The sequence below is a fragment of the Phacochoerus africanus genome, chromosome 1 (assembly GCF_016906955.1).
Source record: "Phacochoerus africanus isolate WHEZ1 chromosome 1, ROS_Pafr_v1, whole genome shotgun sequence".
NCBI classification, from domain to species: domain Eukaryota; kingdom Metazoa; phylum Chordata; class Mammalia; order Artiodactyla; family Suidae; genus Phacochoerus; species Phacochoerus africanus.
This window is the reverse complement of record NC_062544.1, coordinates 279,714,612-279,733,632: the sequence shown is the minus strand read 5'-3', so window position 1 is coordinate 279,733,632 and position 19,021 is coordinate 279,714,612. Positions and strand designations below refer to the sequence as shown.

Here is a 19,021-nt window from a genome sequence, read left to right as displayed (position 1 = left end):
AGTTTGCCCCCCTCTCTAGGCAGTGAGGTTTAGATCCCACATTGGAGGTTTAGGCAGTAGCCCTAAGCCACCCATGCTCGCCACCCTCACAAGGCTGTATCCTTTGAGCACTTATCCACTTATGCTGGAAGGTGATTCCCATGTGGTTGAGCAGCACGTCAAGCCCCACCCACCCTTGTACTCCTTGTGCAGGAAGTAGCATGGGGCCTTGAAGCTCTGCACGTGTTCAATGTCCAGCTGGGGGAAGTGCAGACCTAGGCCCTCGGCCTCAGCTGCTTCACCGCATCAGGGTCTCATGCTACACCCGTCTCAGTGAGGACAATTTGCCCTGAGCACTGCCTGCACCGGTCGCTCATGTTGGTGAAGCCAAGGCACTTGTTGGCACCTGTCACCAGTGCCGTGCGAGTGCTGGACGATGTGGCTGGGTTCAGGTCTTGCTGGGCCCTTTCCTGGATAGTGGCTCAGGCTGGGGGCCCCAGGTAATGGGCTGGCTGAGACGTGGACTCTGTCACAGTTGAGAACCCCAGATGTACCATATCTTAGGATCCAATGCTCTGATTCCTAAAGACTTCAGCCCTTCTCCTGCCCTCTTTCCAAGGAGGGGCCAAATGTTCTAGAATATCCCCAAAGGCTTCTTAGTGGATTTACCTCTTCCTTGGTGCTGCAACCTGAGCCATTCTTAGACACAACCGTCCTTGGATCCATCCTCTGAGATGCACAGTGCTTTCCTAGTGGACAAGAAAAACTGGTTATTCAAGAGCCACCAGGGGCTACGGATTCCTGGCAGACAAACAACAACAGCAATACAAGAATGACAACTCATTGGGAGGCCTCCCAAAGGAGAAAAGGGAGTGCAGATCAATTGGCTTGGGCTGGGCCCATCATCCCTTGAATAGGCTTTGCTACTTTTTCCTATGATGCAGTGAAATTACTCAGGGTACCTGCTTCTGGGGACACAGTCTTCTGAGGATATAGCTTCCCCTGATCTCCTAATAGAAACTCAGGACAGAGACTAGAGACAGTAGGGTTGTGATGAGGCTTTCAGAGTGGGCAGGTACCTGGCTCTGAGGGATTCAGTGCCCCCGCAAGGGAGGGAGATTTGTGAAGCTCTTAGGTGCTAAGCAAATGATTGGAATGTTTTCTTTGAAGGGGACCCACCCCTAGTTTTGCTGGAAGAGCTTAGTTTTTGATTTTTTTTCCTAGTAACAGTTAATAGGTGGGTTATCTAGTTATGTGTATTCTTCAGAATTTTAGATGAAATGATCTTTTGATTCAGTGTCCATTTCCAAGCTAGCAGTTGAGATGCTAAGGTGCCGATCTAGACACTGATGATCTTCTGTGGTGAGTTTGGGAGGATATTAACAGCATAGTTGAAGGACAACATTTGTAAAATAAAGTGACTTCAAATAAGGGCTCTCCCTTGCCTTCAGAGGCTGTCACTTTTCAGGTCCGCAAGCTTGAAAATCATACATGGAAAGTAACAAAGAAATAACCATGACAGTAGAGATGCTGGGAACTGTAAAGCTGAAAGATTTCCTGTCTGATCTGATCCATGATGGCCCTTGTCCCAAGTGATTCTGTCACTTCTCTTGACTTACATTATGCACTCAGATTTCTGAGTGGGTTCAGGATATGAATAGTGTGCACACATGGAACTTTGTAAAGAAGGATTTATTCATCTATTGATTTTTATTCATCATTTGGAATCCATTCCATTTTACCTCCCTGAGGTCACTGAGGAAATCACGACAGGCATCAAAAAATTCACATCTATCACCACGTGTGGACTTAATAGAGATAATTTGATTTTTGGGTGCTTTTTTTTTTTTTTGCATAGGGATTCCTTTGACACAGTAATTGGTGTTTTGGTTAAATCAGGACACGTAACATAAATTGACCTATGGGAAGCTCTGAGGGAGAACACCCCATTCTACAACTATTTTTGTCAGAAACAAACTGACCATGAAGCCCCTCAGCATCTGAGGGCAAAAGGGCTAAGTACATGGGAGTCTCTGCTCCTTATTCTGGGCTCTTGGGGGCTTTGGGTCCAGCCATGCCAGTTCTCACCCATGCTGGGCAGCAAGCATTCAGGAGGATCTTGTCCCCTCCTCTCTGCTCACCCAGTTTCCTGGCATAGATCTTGGACAGCAGGGTGACCCTGATTTTTGTCACTCCATAGATCAAATCACACCAGCCCTCCCTCCTGTGTATCCCATTCTTTGTGTCTTCCACAAACTTGTTCATGAGCCCCACCAGCTCCTGCTCTGTGATGGTCTCACTCTTGAACTTCTGCTGCAATTTGGGGCTGCAGTCATGAAGAACTCTGACACTCATAGCTGGAAACAGTCACCACTCTGCCTAAAGTACAACACAAATTGTTACATAGAGATGTGAGTGCCCGAAGAATGAATACCAAATTTGCTGGGATGTTGGATCCAAAATTTCCATTTGAGAATCTGTGACCAGTTTGCTAGAAATTGAATTAAGACTGCCTCTATTAGAGAAGGACATGAAACTGCCTTGGAACCTGTTCTAGCCATCATTTCCAGGATGATGTCAGAGAAAGAAATGCCCTAGTGTGCAGGGCAGCATCCAGATTTCCATATGAAAGTTAATTGGTGTATGGAAGAAAATGCTCAGAAAATAAGAGGAGTCCTCACTGCACTCAGGATAGTGGCCTCCTTTGGGACCACCTGAGGGTCTATGGTCCCTTGGTCAGTGCTCTAGAATAGGTCTCTGTTGACCAGCAAAGAGCCTGTGAGTTTATGACTGAGAGTTCCCAGGTGATCAGGCAGCATCAGGTTTGGAAGGTTCAGATGGAGGAAGGAAAAAATCAATCAGCTCAGGGGCTGAATTTTGTGAAGTTTTCTCTAGGTTTAGGATTTTCTCAGCTCAGGAATATTGACTCAAGTTCTGGTTATAAGATGACAGACAAGGTCAGTGTAAACTGACTATTTAAGAGATGCCCTCTAGTGGGATTAAGGTGGTGGCATAGTAGGAATGGGGCTCACCTTCTCTCATAAAAACAACAGAATTACAACCAAATCCTTAACAACATTCAACCATATGGACCGGAAACTTTGCAAAAGATATCCTACTCCAGAAGAGACCACATTAAGATAGTAGAAAGGGAGATTATGTGATATAAGCAACCCCATACAGACCAGGTGGGAATCCTACAGACTAGAAAATAACTGTATCACAGAGACTCACACACAGAGTGAGAGTTCTGAGCCCCACATCAGGTCCGCATGCCTGGGGATTTTGGATTGGGAGAAAGAGCCCCCAGAGCATCTGGCATTAAAGGCCAGTGGGGCTTGTGTGCAGCAACTACACAGGACTGGGGGAAACAGAGACCCCATTCTTGAAAGGCACACATGGGTTTTCATCTGCACTGGGTCCCAGTGAAGGGTGGAGACTCTGTGGAAGTCTGGGGCAGACCTGACTGCAGTTCTTGGAGGATCTCCTGGGAAAACAGGGGGTGATTGTGGCTTGTTGTGGGGGAAGGACATTGAAGGCAAGAGTCTCGGAAGTATTCATCAGTGTGTGTTCCTCTAGAGGTGGCCATTTTGGGAGAATCTGTCCCCACCCATCAGTGCTGAGAAGCCCCAGGCCAAACAATACTCCAGGTGGGATCACAGCTGCACCTATCAGTAAACAGGCTGCCTGTAGAGCCCCCAGGCACTCAGCAGCCTCTAATCTCATCCAGAGACAAAGTCCCACCCACCAGAGGATTAGGAATCAGCCCCACCTACCAGTGGGCAGGCACCAGTCCCTCCCATCAGGAAGCCTACAGCAAGCCCCTGTACCAACTTCAGCCATGAGGGGGGCAGACATCAGAAGTAAGAGAGGCTACAACTCTATTATCTGTAAAAAGATCACCTCACCAAAAATCTATAAAAATGAAAAGACAGAAAACTATAACTCTGGTGTGGGAGAAAGGAAAAAAACCCCAGAAAATCAGCTAAGTGGTCAGGAGAACCTCAGCCTCCAGGAAAAAGACTTTAGACTGTTGATGCTGAAGATGATGCAAGACATTGGAAATAAACTGGAGGCAAAGACTGATAATTTACAGCAAACATTGAGCAAAGAAATACAAGATTTAAAAATTAAGCAAGCAGAGATGCAAAATACAATAACTGAAATAAAAAATTCATTAGAAGCAGCTAATAGCAGAATACAGGAGGCAGAAGGGTGAATAAGTGAGGTGGAGGACAGACTAGTGGAAATCACTGAAGTGGAACAGAAAAGAGAAAAAAGATTGAAAAGAAATGAAGACAGTCTAAGAGAACTCTGGGAGAATGTTAAACACACCAACATCCATATTATAGTTGTGGAAGAAGGAGAAGAGAGAGAGAAAGGGACAGAAAAAATATTTGAAGAGATAATAGCTGAAAACTTCCCTAATATGGAAAATGAACTGCTCATTCAAATCCAGGAAGTGCAATGAGTACCATATAAAATAAACCCATGGAGGAACACCCTGAGACACATATTAATCAAACTAACCAAAATTAAAGACAAAGAGAAAATACTGAAAGCAGCTAGGAAAAAGTAACAACATACAAGGGAATCCTGATAAGATTATTGGCAGATTTTTCAGCAGAAACTCTGCAGGCCAGAAGAGAGTGGCATGATATGCTTAATGTGATGAAAGGAAAAAACCTCCAACCATGATTACTTTACCCAGCAAGGCTCTCATTCAGGTTTGAAGGAGAAATCAAAAGCTTCACAGATAAGCAAAAGCTAAGAGAATTTAGCAACACTAAACCAGCCTTACAACAAATACTAAAGGAACTTCTCTAGGCAGAAAAGAAAAGACAGCACCAGGAAACAAAAATTCCACAAATGACAAGGCTCACCAGGAAAGGTATCTATACAGTAAAGATATGAAATCATCCATGCACAATTATGCCACCAAAATCAGAAATCATGAGAAGAGGTGGGTACAAATGCAGGACACTGGAGATGTACTTGCAATTAAGAGAACAACAACTTAATCTCATATATATATATAGACTCTTACATCAAAACCTCAGAATAACTGCAAACCAAAAAATCTACAATTGATACACACACAATTAAGAAAAATCAACTTAAATACAACACTAAAGATTGTCATCAAGACATGATACTATACATAGAAAACCCTAAGGACTCAACCCCAAAACTACTTGAACTGATTCATAAATTCAGCAAAGTAGCAGGATATAAGATTAACATTCAGAAGTCATTTGCATTTCTGTATACCAGCAATGAACTATTAGAAAAGGAATACAAAAATACGATACCTTTTAAAGTTGCACCTCACAAAATCAAATACCTCAGAATACACCTGACCAAGGAGGTAAAGGACCTATATGCCGAGAAGTATAAAACTTTAATCAAAGAGATCAAAGAAGATGTAAAGAAATGGAAAGATATTCCATGTTCCTGGATTGGGAAAATCAATATTGTAAAAATGGCCATACTACCCAAAGCAATCTACAGATTCAATGCAATCCCTATCAAATGACCCAGGACATTTTTCACAGAACTAGAACAAACAATCCAAACATTTATATGGAACCACAAAAGACCCAGAATCGCCAAAGCAATCCTGAGAAACAAAAACCAAGCAGGAGGCATAACTTTCCCAGACTTAAAAAAATACTACAAAGCCACAGTCATCAAAACAGTGTGGTACTGGTATCAAAACAGACAGACAGACCAATGGAACAGAATAGAGAACCCGGAAATAAACCCTGACACCTATGGTCAATTAATCTTTGACAAGGGAGGCAAGAACATCAAATGGGAAAAAGAAAGTCTATTCAGCAAGCATTGCTGGGAAACCTGGACAGCTGCATGCAAAGCAATGAAACTAGAACACACCCTCACACCATGCACAAAAATAAACTCAAATGGCTGAAAGACTTAAATATACGACAGGACACCATCAAACTCCTAGAAGAAAACATAGGCAAAACACTCTCTGACATCAACATCATGAATATTTTCTCAGGTCAGTCTCCCAAAGCCATAGAAATTAGAGCAAAAATAAACCCATGGGACCTCATCCAACTGAAAAGCTTTTGCACAGCAAAGGAAACCCAAAAGAAAACAAAAAGACAACTTACAGAATGGGAGAAAACAGTTTCAAATGATGCAACTGACAAGGGCTTAATCTCTAGAGTATATAAACAACTTATACAACCCAACAGCAAAAAAACCAATCAATCAATGGAAAAATGGGCAAAAGACCTGAATAGACATTTCTCCAAAGAAGATATACAGATGGCCAACAAACACATGAAAAAATGCTCAACATCGTTGATAATAAGAGAAATGCAAATCAAAACTACCATGAGATACCACCTCACACCAGTCAGAATGGCCCTCATTAATAAATCCACAAATAACAAGTGCTGGAGGGGCTGTGGAGAAAAGGGAACCCTCCTGCACTGTTGGTGGGAATGTAAACTGGTACAGCCACTATGGAGAACAGTTTGGAGATACCTTAGAAATCTATACATAGAACTTCCATATGACCCCGTAATCCCACTTTTGGGCATCTATGTGGACAAAACTCTACTTAAAAGAGACACGTGCACCCGCATGTTCATTGCAGCACTATTCACAATAGTCAGGACATGGAAAAACCCAAATGTCCATCGACAGATGATTGGATTCGGAAGAGGTGGTATATATACACAATGGAATACTACTCAGCCATAAAAAAGAACCAAATAATGCCATTTGCAGCAACATGGATGGAACTAGAGAATCTCATACTGAGTGAAATGAGCCAGAAAGACAAAGACAAATACCATATGATATCACTTATAACTGGAATCTAATATGCAGCACAAATGAACATCTCCTTAGAAAAGAAAATCATGGACTTGGAGAAGAGACTTGTGGCTGCCTGATGGGAGGGGGAGGGAGTGGGAGGGATCGGGAGCTTGGGCTTATCAGACACAACTCAGAATAGATTTACAAGGAGATCCTGCTGAGTAGCATTGAGAACTTTGTCTAGATACTCATGTTGCAACAGAAGAAAGGGTGGGGGAAAAATGTGATTGTAATGTATACATGTAAGGATAACCTGACCCCCTTGCTGTACAGTGGGGAAAAAAAAAAGATTGTTATCAAACCAGAAGAGGAGAGAACAAGAGAAGAAGGGGGAAAAAAGGGCAAGAAAAACAAATCCAAAACAGTTAAAAATAGCAATAAGAACATACATATCAATAATTACCTTAAATGTGAATGGACTAAATGCCCCAACCAAAAGACATAGACTGGCTAATGGATACAAAAACAAAACCCATATATATGCTGTCTAAAAGAGACCCACTTCACTTCTAGGGACACATAAAAATTGAAAGGAGAGATTGGATGAAAACATTCCATACAAATGGGAATCAAAAGAAAGCTGGAGTAGCAATACTCATATTGACAAAATAGACCATAAAATAAAGAATATTATAAGATAAAGAAGGACATTACATAATGATCAAAGGATCAATCCAAGAAGAAGAAGATGTAACAGTTGTAAATATATATGCACCCAACATAGGATCACCTCAATATATAACACAACTGCAAACAACCTTAAAAAGAGAAATTGACAATAAGACAGTCATAGCAGGGGACTTTAACACCCCACTTACAGCAATGGATAGATCATCCAGATGGAAAATGAACAAGGAAACATAGGCCCTAAATGAAGGCATTAGACAAGATGGATGTAATAGAATTTATAGGACATTCCATCCAAAAGCAACAGAATACACACTCTTCTCAAGTGCCCATGGAACATTCTCTAGGACTGATCACATTCTAGGTCACAAGTCAAGCCTCAGTAACTTTAAGAAAATTGAAATCATATCAAGCATCTTTTCCGAACACTACTTTATATGACTGGAAATCAATAACAAGAAAAAAAATCTGCAAAAAACACAAACACTTGGAGACTAAACAATGTGCTACTAAACAACCAATTGATAACTAAAGAAATCAAAGAGGAAATTAAAAAAATACCTAGCAGCAAATGACAGCAAAGATATAACACTCCAAAACCTATGGGATGCAGCAAAAGCAGTTCTAAGAGGGAAGTTTATGGCAATACAAGCCTACCTCAGGACACAAGAAAAAGCTCAAATAAACAACCTAACTTTACATCTAAAGCAGTGAGAGAGAGAACAGACAAGATATAAAGTTAGTAGAAGGAAAGAAATCATAAAGATCAGAGCAGAAATCAATGAAATAGAAATGAGGAAAGCCATAGAAAAGATCAATGAAACTAAAATTTCGTTCTTTGAAAAGATCAACAAAATTTATAAACCCCAGCCAGACTCATCAAAAAAGAGAGAGGACCCAAATCGATAAAATTATAAAGGAAAAAGAAGTAACAACAGGCATCACAGAAATACAAAGGATCATAAGGGAATACTATATGCAACTACATGCCAATAAAACAGAAAACCTAGAAGAAATGGATGAATTCTTAGAAGAGTACAATCTACCAAGACTAAACCAAGATGAAATAGAAAAGATGAATGGACCCATCACAAGAACTGAAATTGACACTGTGATGAAAAAACTTCCAACAAACAAAAGTCCAGGACCAGATGGCTTCACAGGTGAATTCTATCAAACACTTAGAGAAGAGTTAACACCTGTCCTTCTGAAACTATTTCAAAAAAAAATTTCAGAGGAAGGGATACTCCCAAACTCATCCTATGAGGCCACCATCACCCTGATACCAAAACCAGACAAAGACAACACAAAAAAAGAAAACTACAGGCCGATTTCACTGATGCACATCAGTGCAAAAATCCTCAACAAAATACTAGCAAACCGCATCCAACAATACATTAAAAGGATTGTACATCATGATCAAGTGGGATTTATCCCAGGGATGCAAGGGTTCTTCAATATCCACAAATCCATCAGTGTGATACTCCACATTAACAAACTGAATAAAAACCATACGGTCCTCTCAATAGATGCAGAAAAAGCTTTTGACAAAATCCAACACCCATTTCTGATAAGAACCCTTCAGAAAGGGGGCATAGAGGGAACCCACCTCAACATAATAAAGGCCATATATGAACAAACCCAGAGCTAACATCATTCTCAATGGTGAAATGCTGAAAGAATTCCCACTGTGATCAGGAACGAGACAAGGATGTCCGCTCTCGCCACTGCTCTTCAACATAGTTTTGGAAGTCCTAGCCATGGCAATATCAGAGAAGTAAAAGAAATAAAAGGAATCCAAATTGGAAAGGAAGAAGTAAAACTATCGCTATTTGCAGATGACATGATACTATACCTAGAGAATCCTAAAGTTGCTACCAGAAAACTGTTAGAGCTCATCCATGAATTTGGCAAAGTCGCAGGATACAAAATTAATACACAGAAATCGATGGCATTTTGATATACTAACAAGGAAAGATCAGAAAGAGAAATTAGTGAAACAATCTCATTTACCATTTCATCAAAAAAAAAAAAATACCTAGGAGTAAACCTACCTAAAGAGACAAAAGACCTGTACTCTGAAAACTATAAGACACGGATGAAAGAAATCAAAGATGACACAAATAGATGGAAAGACATACCATGCTCTTGGATTGGAAGAATCAATATTGTCAAAATGACTATACCATCCAAGGCAATCTACAGGTTCAATGCAATCCCTATCAAATCACCAAGGACATTTTCCACAGAATGCGAACAAAATATTTTAAAGTGTGTTTAGAAGCACAAAAGACCCAGAATAGCCAAAGACATCCTGAGAAGGAAAAATGGAGCTGGAGGAATCAGGATCCCGGACTTCAGGCTATACTACAAAGCAGCTGTCATCAAAACCATGTGGTACTGGCACAAAGATAGAAATATAGATCACTGGAACAGGATAGAAAGCCTAGAATTAAACCCATGCACCTACACCCAACACATCTATGTCAAAGGAGGCAAGAATAGACAATGGAGAAAGGACAGCCCCTTGAATAAGCGGTCCTGGGAAAACTGGACAGCCACACGGAAAAGAATGAAATGAGAACACTCCCTAACACCATACACAAAAAGAAACTCACAATGGATGAAAGACCTAGATAGAAGGCCAGACACTATCAAACTCTTAGAGGAAACCAGAGGCCAAACACTCTCTGACATAAACCACAGCAACATCTTCTCAGATCCACCTCTTTGAATAATGACAATAAAAACAAAAATAAACAAATGGGACTTAATTAAACTTAAATGTTTCTGCACAGCAAAGGAAACCCTAAACAAAACGAAAAGACAACCCACAGAATGGGAGTAAATCTTTGCAAATGAATCAATGGACAAGTGATTAATCTCCAAAATTTATAAATACCTCCTATAGCTCCATACCAAAAAAAGAAATAACCCCTTCAAAAAATTCACAGAAGATCTAAACAGACAGATCTCCAAAGAAGACATACGGATGGCCAAGAAACACATGAAAAGATGTTCAACATCAGTCATTATTAGAGAAATGCAAATCAAAACCTCTTATGAGGTACCACCTTACACCAGCCAGAAGTGCCATCATCCAAAAGTCTACAAACAATAAGTGTTGGAGAGGGTGTGGAGAAAAAGAAACCCTTTTACACTTTTGGTAGGATTGTAAATTGGTGTAATCACTGTGGAAAACCGTATGGAGATTCCTCAGAAAACTCAAAATAGAACTACCCTTTGATCTAGCAATCCCACTCCTGGGCATCTACCCAGAGAAAACCATGACTCGCAAAGACACATGTACTCCGATGTTCATCGAAGCACCATTTACAATAGCCAAGACATGGAAACAACCTAAATGTCCATCAACAGAGGAGTGGATCAAGAAGAGGTGGTACATATACACAATGGAATGTTACTAGGCCATTAAAAGGAATGAAATACTGGCATGTTTAGCAACATGGATGGTCCTAGAAATTATCATGCTAAGTGAAATCAGACAGTGGGACACCAACATCATATGCTATCACTTACATGTGGAATCTAAAAAAAGGACATACTGAACTTCTTTGCAGAACAGATACTGACTCACAGACTTTGAAATACTTTTTTTTTCCAAATGAGACCAGATGTGGGATGGGGGATGAGCTGGGGGTTTTGAAAAAAAAAAATTGCAGAGTATGTACATTTCCCCCTCCATCCTGCCACGCCTGGCTTCTTTTGCTCCACATGGTATTTTTGAGATTTAGTTATATGGTTGCATGCCAATAGTTGATTTTTTTTATTGTTGAGTAGTATTCTATTGCATGAATATGCCACATCTTGTTGATCCATCATTCTTTTTTAGGATCTTTGGGATGTTTTCCACTTTTGGGTGTTACAAATAAAGCTTATTTGAATACTTTTGTACCAAAAAAAAAATATGCCCACTAAGCATGTCACTCTGAGAGTCAAAGGGACCTTAAGATGGAATGAGAGTAGGACATTTTAATTTCCATCAGAAGAACTATTTCCCAGGTGGGGAGGTTTCGATATTGTTGATGGGTTGTACTCAGGTGTGGTTATTTGTCATGGCTCTTTGGGTCCATGAGGGGAGTAGAAATGGTTGCCGTTTTAAGGCAGGGATGGGATTTTTGTTAATAAGACTAGCATCTTCTCAGGCACAAAGATAGAGAGTGTTTCATCTGCAAGCACGTCAGAAAGAGGGGAGATGGGTAGGAGACAGACTTGAGGCCACGTCCTGACACAAAGCTGGGAAGTGGGGCTGCAGGTGGGAGCCCTAAGAAGTTACATTGTGTCCTGCTGAGATGAGATACTGTCTCTGGACCTGGCTTTTCCACCCTGGCAGGAGAACCCCGGTCTAAGGCATCAAGGAAGATACTGACGTTGAGGGTCAAGTGTCCTGGGAGACTGAGTGACAGTCTCTTCTGGTTGTCATGCCGATGGAAAATGAGTGTTGATGACGAAAATTGGGGGGAGTTGAGCAGCAGCAACTTTCCATGTTGTAAATCGATTTAACAAGGAGGCCATTTGATTGAGTGGCTTTAGTCCCCTGGTGGGTTATGGTAGCAGTCCAGAATCCGAGCCTGTAAGTGCCTCATGGTGACATAATGAAACCTAAGGCCCACCAGGCACAAATAGCCACCAGGTGCCAGATGCTCCAGACATTCCATAATCTCCTTACTTTCTTTCAGTGTTCTCTCCACAATCATGTCTTCCTTACTCCCTGTGGGCAGAAACAGCCTCACCACTTCCGGATTGGTGCTTTTTGATTCAAATAGTAGATTTTTTCCTTAAAAAAGCTTTAAAATTTTATATGCTTTGTTTTATTGCTTAACATATACTGAACAGTTGAACAAAGGGTTGTATGCCAATAAAGGCACAGAACAGAAGTGGTTGATTAAAAGGAGAATACCATTAGTACCAACACATGAAAATGTAAGTGGTGGCTTGATAAGTCAGATCATCTGCCCTTCCAAAACTACCCTTCCCCCAAGCCGGCTCCTCTAAATACCAGGCCTATTTCCGATAATATTGCTCTATTCACTAAATAAGTTCTGTACTAAATTTAGTTGCTCCACGATCCTTTGGACATAAGAGAGCCTTAGGAAAGCACCAGGGGCTGCTCTCTGTAAGGAAGGGCCTAAGCTTGGCCAACGATTGTTCAGCTCTTCGCCAGAGAACCTGGGCGGACGTGCGAAACCCTTAGCACATCCTGCCTGAGAAGACTGGCTTTGCTCACTTGGTGTCTAGGGTCAGGCACCATACTCTATGTTAGCAGGTGACTATGCTGCGGCCTTGGGCTACCTGGTATGAACTGGACCTTGGGAGGGTCTGGAGAGTCAGGTCATCCAAGAGGGCAGTGGGCCATGCCTATATGACCCACCAGCACCAAGGCCACTGAACACCAAGGCCAGGGTGAGCTCCCAGGTGGGCAATGTTCCACGTGTGTGGTCTCCTATTGTTTCAGGGAGAAACACGTGCTTCCTCCAAGATGTGCTGGGTGAGGACATGTGGCAGCTCCATCCTGGTCTTTGCTAGACACTGTGCCATGAGACCTTGATCCCTGCTGACCTGAGCTAGTCTCCACTTCCTAATTCACTGGCATTTGTACTTAACAGCTTTTTGGTGAGTTCTGTTTCTTTCTAGTGAATTCTTGAAACTGTGGGTGGTCTAGGGACCCCCTGAACTTGTCAGGACCAAGAAGAGTACATTTAGCTCAGCTTCTACCAACCAATAAATAAATATATAATGTACCCTGTTGGTAGGAGACAAAAGAAAAACCCAGGTGAAGAGATGTAGAAAAAGCTTTAGGGGGAATGATGATTTGATGGTATGGTAGCTACCCAAACCTGAGTCAGCAAAAGCCAACCAGCAAAGCGAAACAGTGAACCAGATCACTGTGAGAGTGAGAGGTGGGGAGAGAAGGTCTGGAGCTGACTCCTAAGTAAACTCCACGTGTGAGTGGCACAGAGGAAGGTAAATGCCTTTCGTAGGAGCATTGTGACTGAAATAGAAGAGATGAAACAGCCAGAGGAATGAAGAGCAGCTGGACCTTGATAGTGTAAAGAGACCTATGGCCCCAGGACACCTGCCCAGGTGGAGACACAGCCTCGAGGCCAGTGACGCTGAGCAGGAGAGGGAGCTGGGCCTGCAGAGAAGGCCAGAGGCAGGCAAGGCTCAGATCTTGCGAGGAACACTAGAGCTTGGGATCCAATCAGACTCACCTTGAGGTTTTATTAGAGGCAGAAGCTCTGTGCACACATCTCGGGTTCCCAAGAAGTTGGTTTTCATAGTCAGTTCTGCCTGAATACGAAACAGTGTGGGATCCTCCACTTTTAGGGCAGAAAGAGAAAGGAGCTAATTAATAGTAGCCTTATGTAAAAATGCACATATCGATAGTTTCTGTACCCTGTATTCTGATGCATATTAAGTAACGTCTGGGGCTAGTTAACAGCATTGTGCCAGTGAGTGTTTCAGAAAGTGAACATGCTGTACAGTTTTGTGAGATGGTACCATTGTGGGAGAATAAGCGAAGGGAGCATGTATGGGATCTATGTGTCTCCTTCTTTGCAGTATTTTGTTTATTTCAAAGGAAGTTAATAATTAAGGAAATATATATATATATATATATATATATATATATATATATATATTATTTTTTGCTTTTTAGGGCCGTACATTTGGCATGTAGAGGTTCTCAGGCTAGGGGTGGACTTGGAGCTACAGCTGCTGACCTACAGCACAGCCACAGCAACGCAGGATCCGAGCCATGTCTGTGACCTACACCAGAGCTCATGGCAACACCAGATCCTTCACCCACTGAATGAAGCCAGGGACAGAAGCCACAACTTCATGGTTCCTAGTTGGATTTGTTTCTGCTCTGCCATGATGGAAACACCCAAGGGAACATAACTAAAAAAAAAAAAATCAAAAAACAAACAAACACCCAAAGCTCCACAGTTCAGAGTGATCCTGTGAAAACCTGGACTCAGTTCCTACCAATCTGATCAAAAGTATTGGAGGGGTGTTATGGCTGGGAAATTTTGTCAGTCTGGAGGAATTCTGCTCCTTGTGGACATCAGTCCATCCCCCTCTCCAGGGAACAGGTTCGAGGTCCCACGGTGGACATTCAGGCAGTAGCCCCGACCCAGCCAGGCTGGCCCCCCTCAGAAGGCTGTATCCTTTGAGCTCACATCCACTTACACTGGAAGGCGATGGCCGCGTTGTTGACCAGCACATCCAGCCCGCCATACTCCTTCCGCAGGAAGTCACACAAGGCACGGATGCTCTGCAGGTCTATGATGTCCAGCTGGTGGAAGCGTGGGCTCAGGCCCTCGGCTTGCAGTTGCTTCACGGCTGCCTGGCCTCGTGCCACATCCCTCGCTGTGAGTACCACGTCCCCAGAGAACTGCCGGCACAGGTCCCGCACGATGGCGAAGCCAATACCCTTGTTTGCCCCCGTCACCAGAGCCACTCGAGTGTTGGAAGACATGGCTAGTGTGGTGTGTGGGGGGCTCTGGTGTGGAGAGTGGAGGGTGGTGTGAGTCTAGGGCAGGAGGTGCAGGTTTTCAACAGGCAGGAATTGGTAACAGAGAGGCCAGTTAGGCAGGAGTTGGGATAGCGTGTCTGGCAGCAGGGCTGTGACTCCTAGGGGACTAATCCCTGCCTTCTTCCCTCCCTCCAAGGAGGGCCAAATGTTGGAGTAGGGTCCTAATAACTGAGACCTGAGTCCACCCCCTCCTTGGTTCTGCCTCCAGAGCCAAACCTGCAAAGCTCTGTCTTTTGATCTTACCTCTGAGTTGCACACGGATTGGAAGGGTGGAGATGGGTGGGTGAAGGGTCAGTAGGGGGCTAGGGATTCCTGGTGGTTGACCGGAAAAAATTTGGTGGGCAGATCTCCAAAAGGAGGAAAGGGAGTGCAGATTCATTGTCTTGGGCTGGGACCATCACTCCCTTGAGAATGGCAGGGATTGCTTTTCTTTAATGCAAAGATTGAAAACATTACTAAGGATGCTTGCTTCTGAGGAGAGAGTTTCTGGAGCTTCCTTAGGAGGAATTCAGGACTGTGAATGAGAGAAAATGGTCCAGTGATGCGACTTTGTGTGGGCAGGGTATACACTCTGTGGGATTCCCAGTGTTGCCCCAGGAGTGGGGGTGTTTGTGAAGCTCCTCCCGTGCCAAGCCCCTGATGAGAATGTTTATTTAATGTTTTCCTAAATCTTCGGGTTGCTGGAAGTACCTACCTTTTGGCTTGGTTTATTGCAGGTTAATACATGATATATTTAATTACATGTTATTTTTGTGGACTTGGATATGGAGTGCTTCTGTGAATGGAGGGGATGTGGTGAACAATTCCTGGGGCCCCGGGGAGGCGAGGCTTGGTGTTGGGCAGGAAAAAGCTTCATTTTGCTGCCCCGGGTGGTGTTGGCACCCTCGTACAGGGCCTTGTGACAGAGGGCACTTGGCACGTCCCCTGAGTTTTGAACACTGTCACTTATATCCTGACACGGATCTTCCCAGCAGTCCTATAACTGTGACCCCCACTTTACAATTGAGGGGATCCAGTAGACACAGCATTTGACCGAGGTCAGGCAGGAAGGTGGCACAGCCAGGACCCTTTGGTTCCAGATGCTTAAATAGCAGTTTGAGGGAATTCTACTCACCCGAATGTCCTCCACACTAGATTCAATCCGTATGAACAAGTGAGCTGCTTTAGCATTTCAGAGTCTGCATGAGTGGACGTGTATAAAGAACTGTTTACTCATTAGCGATGTTGCAGGCTTCCTGAGCCTTTGGTCTTGTACAAACAACACACCCTTCCTGCATAGACTGGACCACAATCTCTCCTATCCACCAACACACCTGCACACTCCCTCTTCCCAGCCGGCTCTGATTCTCTTAGGTCCGCATCTTTCATAAAAGTACCCCCTCACACTTCAACTATACAGTTGCTGTTGTCCCATTGAATTTGGGGTTTAAAGACACCAGAGCAAATATCCTCCCTCTGTGATGCTGCCCGTGTTACACTGCTGGCTGCTGAGCTAAAGCCCACGGTCTCAATGTCACCATGCTCCTCGGTTTATGAACCCTCTCTGGCGACTTTCCTGCTGCAAAGGCAGATCTCTGTAGCTGCAACAGAGACCGCTTGGACCCGCAAAGCTCAATGGATTTCCTGTCTGACCGGATCCATAATGGCGGTTGTCCCAAGTTATGCTCTCGCTTCTCTTGACCTACCTTTTGGTCTCTTCCACGTCTGAGCCTTTTTAGCATAGGAGCAGTCGGCACACGTGGACCTTTATGAAGAGCCATTTATTCATCTCTTGATTGGTTTACATTATTTGTCATCTACTCCATGTTTCCCTTCCTTGGGATCAGAGAGGTAATGACATAAGCCTTCACAGAATGAGCAGCCTTCTCCAAGTGGGGACTCAATTGAGATATTTTGGTTCTTTATTTTCTTTTTCATTTTTGCATAGGGCTATTTTTGACAGTATAAGTATCTTTTGGGGAAATCAGGACACAAATTATGCATTGACCCATGGGTAGCTCTCAGGGGGAACACCCCATTCTACAACTTTTTTGTCAGAAACAAACTGACCGTGAGACCCCTCAGCATCGGAGGGCAAAAGGGCCAGGTATATAGCGGTCTCTGCTCCTTCTTCTGGGCTCTTGGGGGTTTTGGGTCCCCCCATGTCAGTTCGCACCCACCTTCTGCAGCAGTTATTCAGGAGGATCTTGTCCCCTGCTCTCTGCTCGCTCAGTTTCCTGGCATAGATCCTGGACAGCACGGTGACCCCAATTTTCATCACTCCATAGATAAGATCTCCCCAGCCCTCCTTCTTGTGTACCCTGTTCTTTGTGTCTTACACATTCAAATCTGGAACAAGACAAGGATGCCCACTCTCACCACTTTTATTCAACTTAGTATTTCGGAAGTCGGAGACGCAGCCATTAGAAAAACAGAAGCAATAAAGAGTATGTAAATGGGAAGAGAAGAGGTAAAATTGTCACTGTGTGCAGATGACACGATACTATATAGAGAAAACCCTAAGGGCTTAACCCCAAAACTACTCAAACTGATCAAAAAAATCAGCAAAGTAGCAGGATACAAGATTAACATTCAGAAATCAGTCACATGTCTGTAGACTCCCAATGGAATTCTAGAAAAGGAATACAAAAATACAATACCTTTTCAAGTTACACCCCCCAAAATCAAATACCCAGGAATTGACCTGACCAAGGAGGTGAGAGACTTATATGCTGAGAAGTATAAAACATTAATGAGGGAAATTAAAGAGGATGCAAAGAAAGGGAAAGACTTTCCACGCTCCTGGGTCGGACACATTAACCTTGTAAAAATGGCCATGCTACGCAATGCAGCCTACAGATTCCATGCAATCCCCATCACGCTCCCCATGACATTTTTCACAGAAGTGGAACAAAGAATCCAAAAATTTATGTGGAACCATGAGAGACCCAGAATTGCCAAAGCAATCCCGAGGAACAAAAACCAAGCAGGAGGCATAACTCTCCCAGACTTCAGGCAGTATTGCAAAGCTACAGTAAGCAAGAGAGTGTGGTCCTGGTTCCAAAACAGACATACAGACCAATGGAACAGAATAGAGAATCCAGAAATGAGCCCAGACAACTATGGTCAATTCATCTTCAACAAAAGAGGCAAGAATATGGATAGGAAAAAGACAGTGGTGCTGGGAAAACTGGACAGTTGCACATAAATCCATGCAACTGGAACACACTCTCACACCATGCACAAAAAATAAATTCAAAATGGGGGCTTAATGACTTAAACGTAAGGCAAGACACCATAAAACACCATGAAGAGAACATAGGCAAAATACTCTCTGCTATCAACCATACAAAATTTTCTTAGGTCAGTCTCCCACGGCAACAGAAATAAAGGCAAAAATAAACCAGTGGGACTAATCAAACTGACAATCTTTGGCACAGCAGAGGATACCACGAAAAATCCCAAAAGACACCTTGCAGAATGGCAGAAAATAGTTTCCAACGATGCAACTGACAAGGGCTTCATCACTAAAAGATACAATCACCTTAAAAAACTCAACAGCAAAAAGCAAACCAACCAACCAACAAACAACCCAACGACCCAATTGAAAATTGGGGAAAAGACCCGAATATACCTTTTTCCAAAGAAGACATGTGGATGGCCAAGAAGCACATGAAAAACATGCTCAGCATCTCTAATTATTAGGGAAATGCAAATCAAAACAACTATGAGGTACCACTGTGCCCCTGTCAGAATGCCCATCATTATCAAGTCAAGCATTATAAATGCTGGAGAGAGTGTGGAGAAAAGGGTACCCCCCTACACTGTTGGTGAGAATGTAAATTTGTACTATATGGAAAACAGTATGGGGGTACCTCAGAAAACTAAATGGAGAAGTACCATATGACCCAGCAACACTACTCTTGGGCACACATCTGGAGAAAACTTTCCTTGAAAAACACACCGGTACCCCTGTGTTCACTGGAGCACTATTCACAATAGCCCCGACGTGGAGACAACCTA

The 19,021-nt window shown here is 43.1% G+C and overlaps 1 protein-coding gene across 1 annotated transcript; it reads right to left on the bottom strand.

The window, feature by feature from the left end:
- Nucleotides 1-2,019: 2,019 nt before the first annotated feature.
- Nucleotides 2,020-14,993, bottom strand: LOC125113703 (carbonyl reductase [NADPH] 1-like). The gene is made up of 5 exons (XM_047756540.1): nucleotides 14,674-14,993; nucleotides 13,695-13,802; nucleotides 12,680-12,686; nucleotides 8,554-8,570; nucleotides 2,020-2,336 (listed from the first exon to the last, which is right to left on the bottom strand). Exons 1-5 carry the CDS (start codon nucleotides 14,960-14,962, stop codon nucleotides 2,020-2,022), a joined length of 738 nt encoding a protein of 245 aa, XP_047612496.1. The 5' UTR covers nucleotides 14,963-14,993.
- Between the last annotated feature and the right edge of the window lie 4,028 nt (nucleotides 14,994-19,021).

Excerpts from the sequence above, each read along its gene's own strand:
- LOC125113703 (XM_047756540.1), bottom strand. The coding sequence starts at position 14,962 with ATGTCTTCCAACACTCGAGTGGCTCTGGTGACGGGGGCAAACAAGGGT. Across the intron at positions 13,803-14,673 it reads CGCGGCCATCGCCTTCCAGT|TGGAGGATCCCACACTGTTT; the intron begins GTAAGTGGATGT and ends CTGCCCTAAAAG.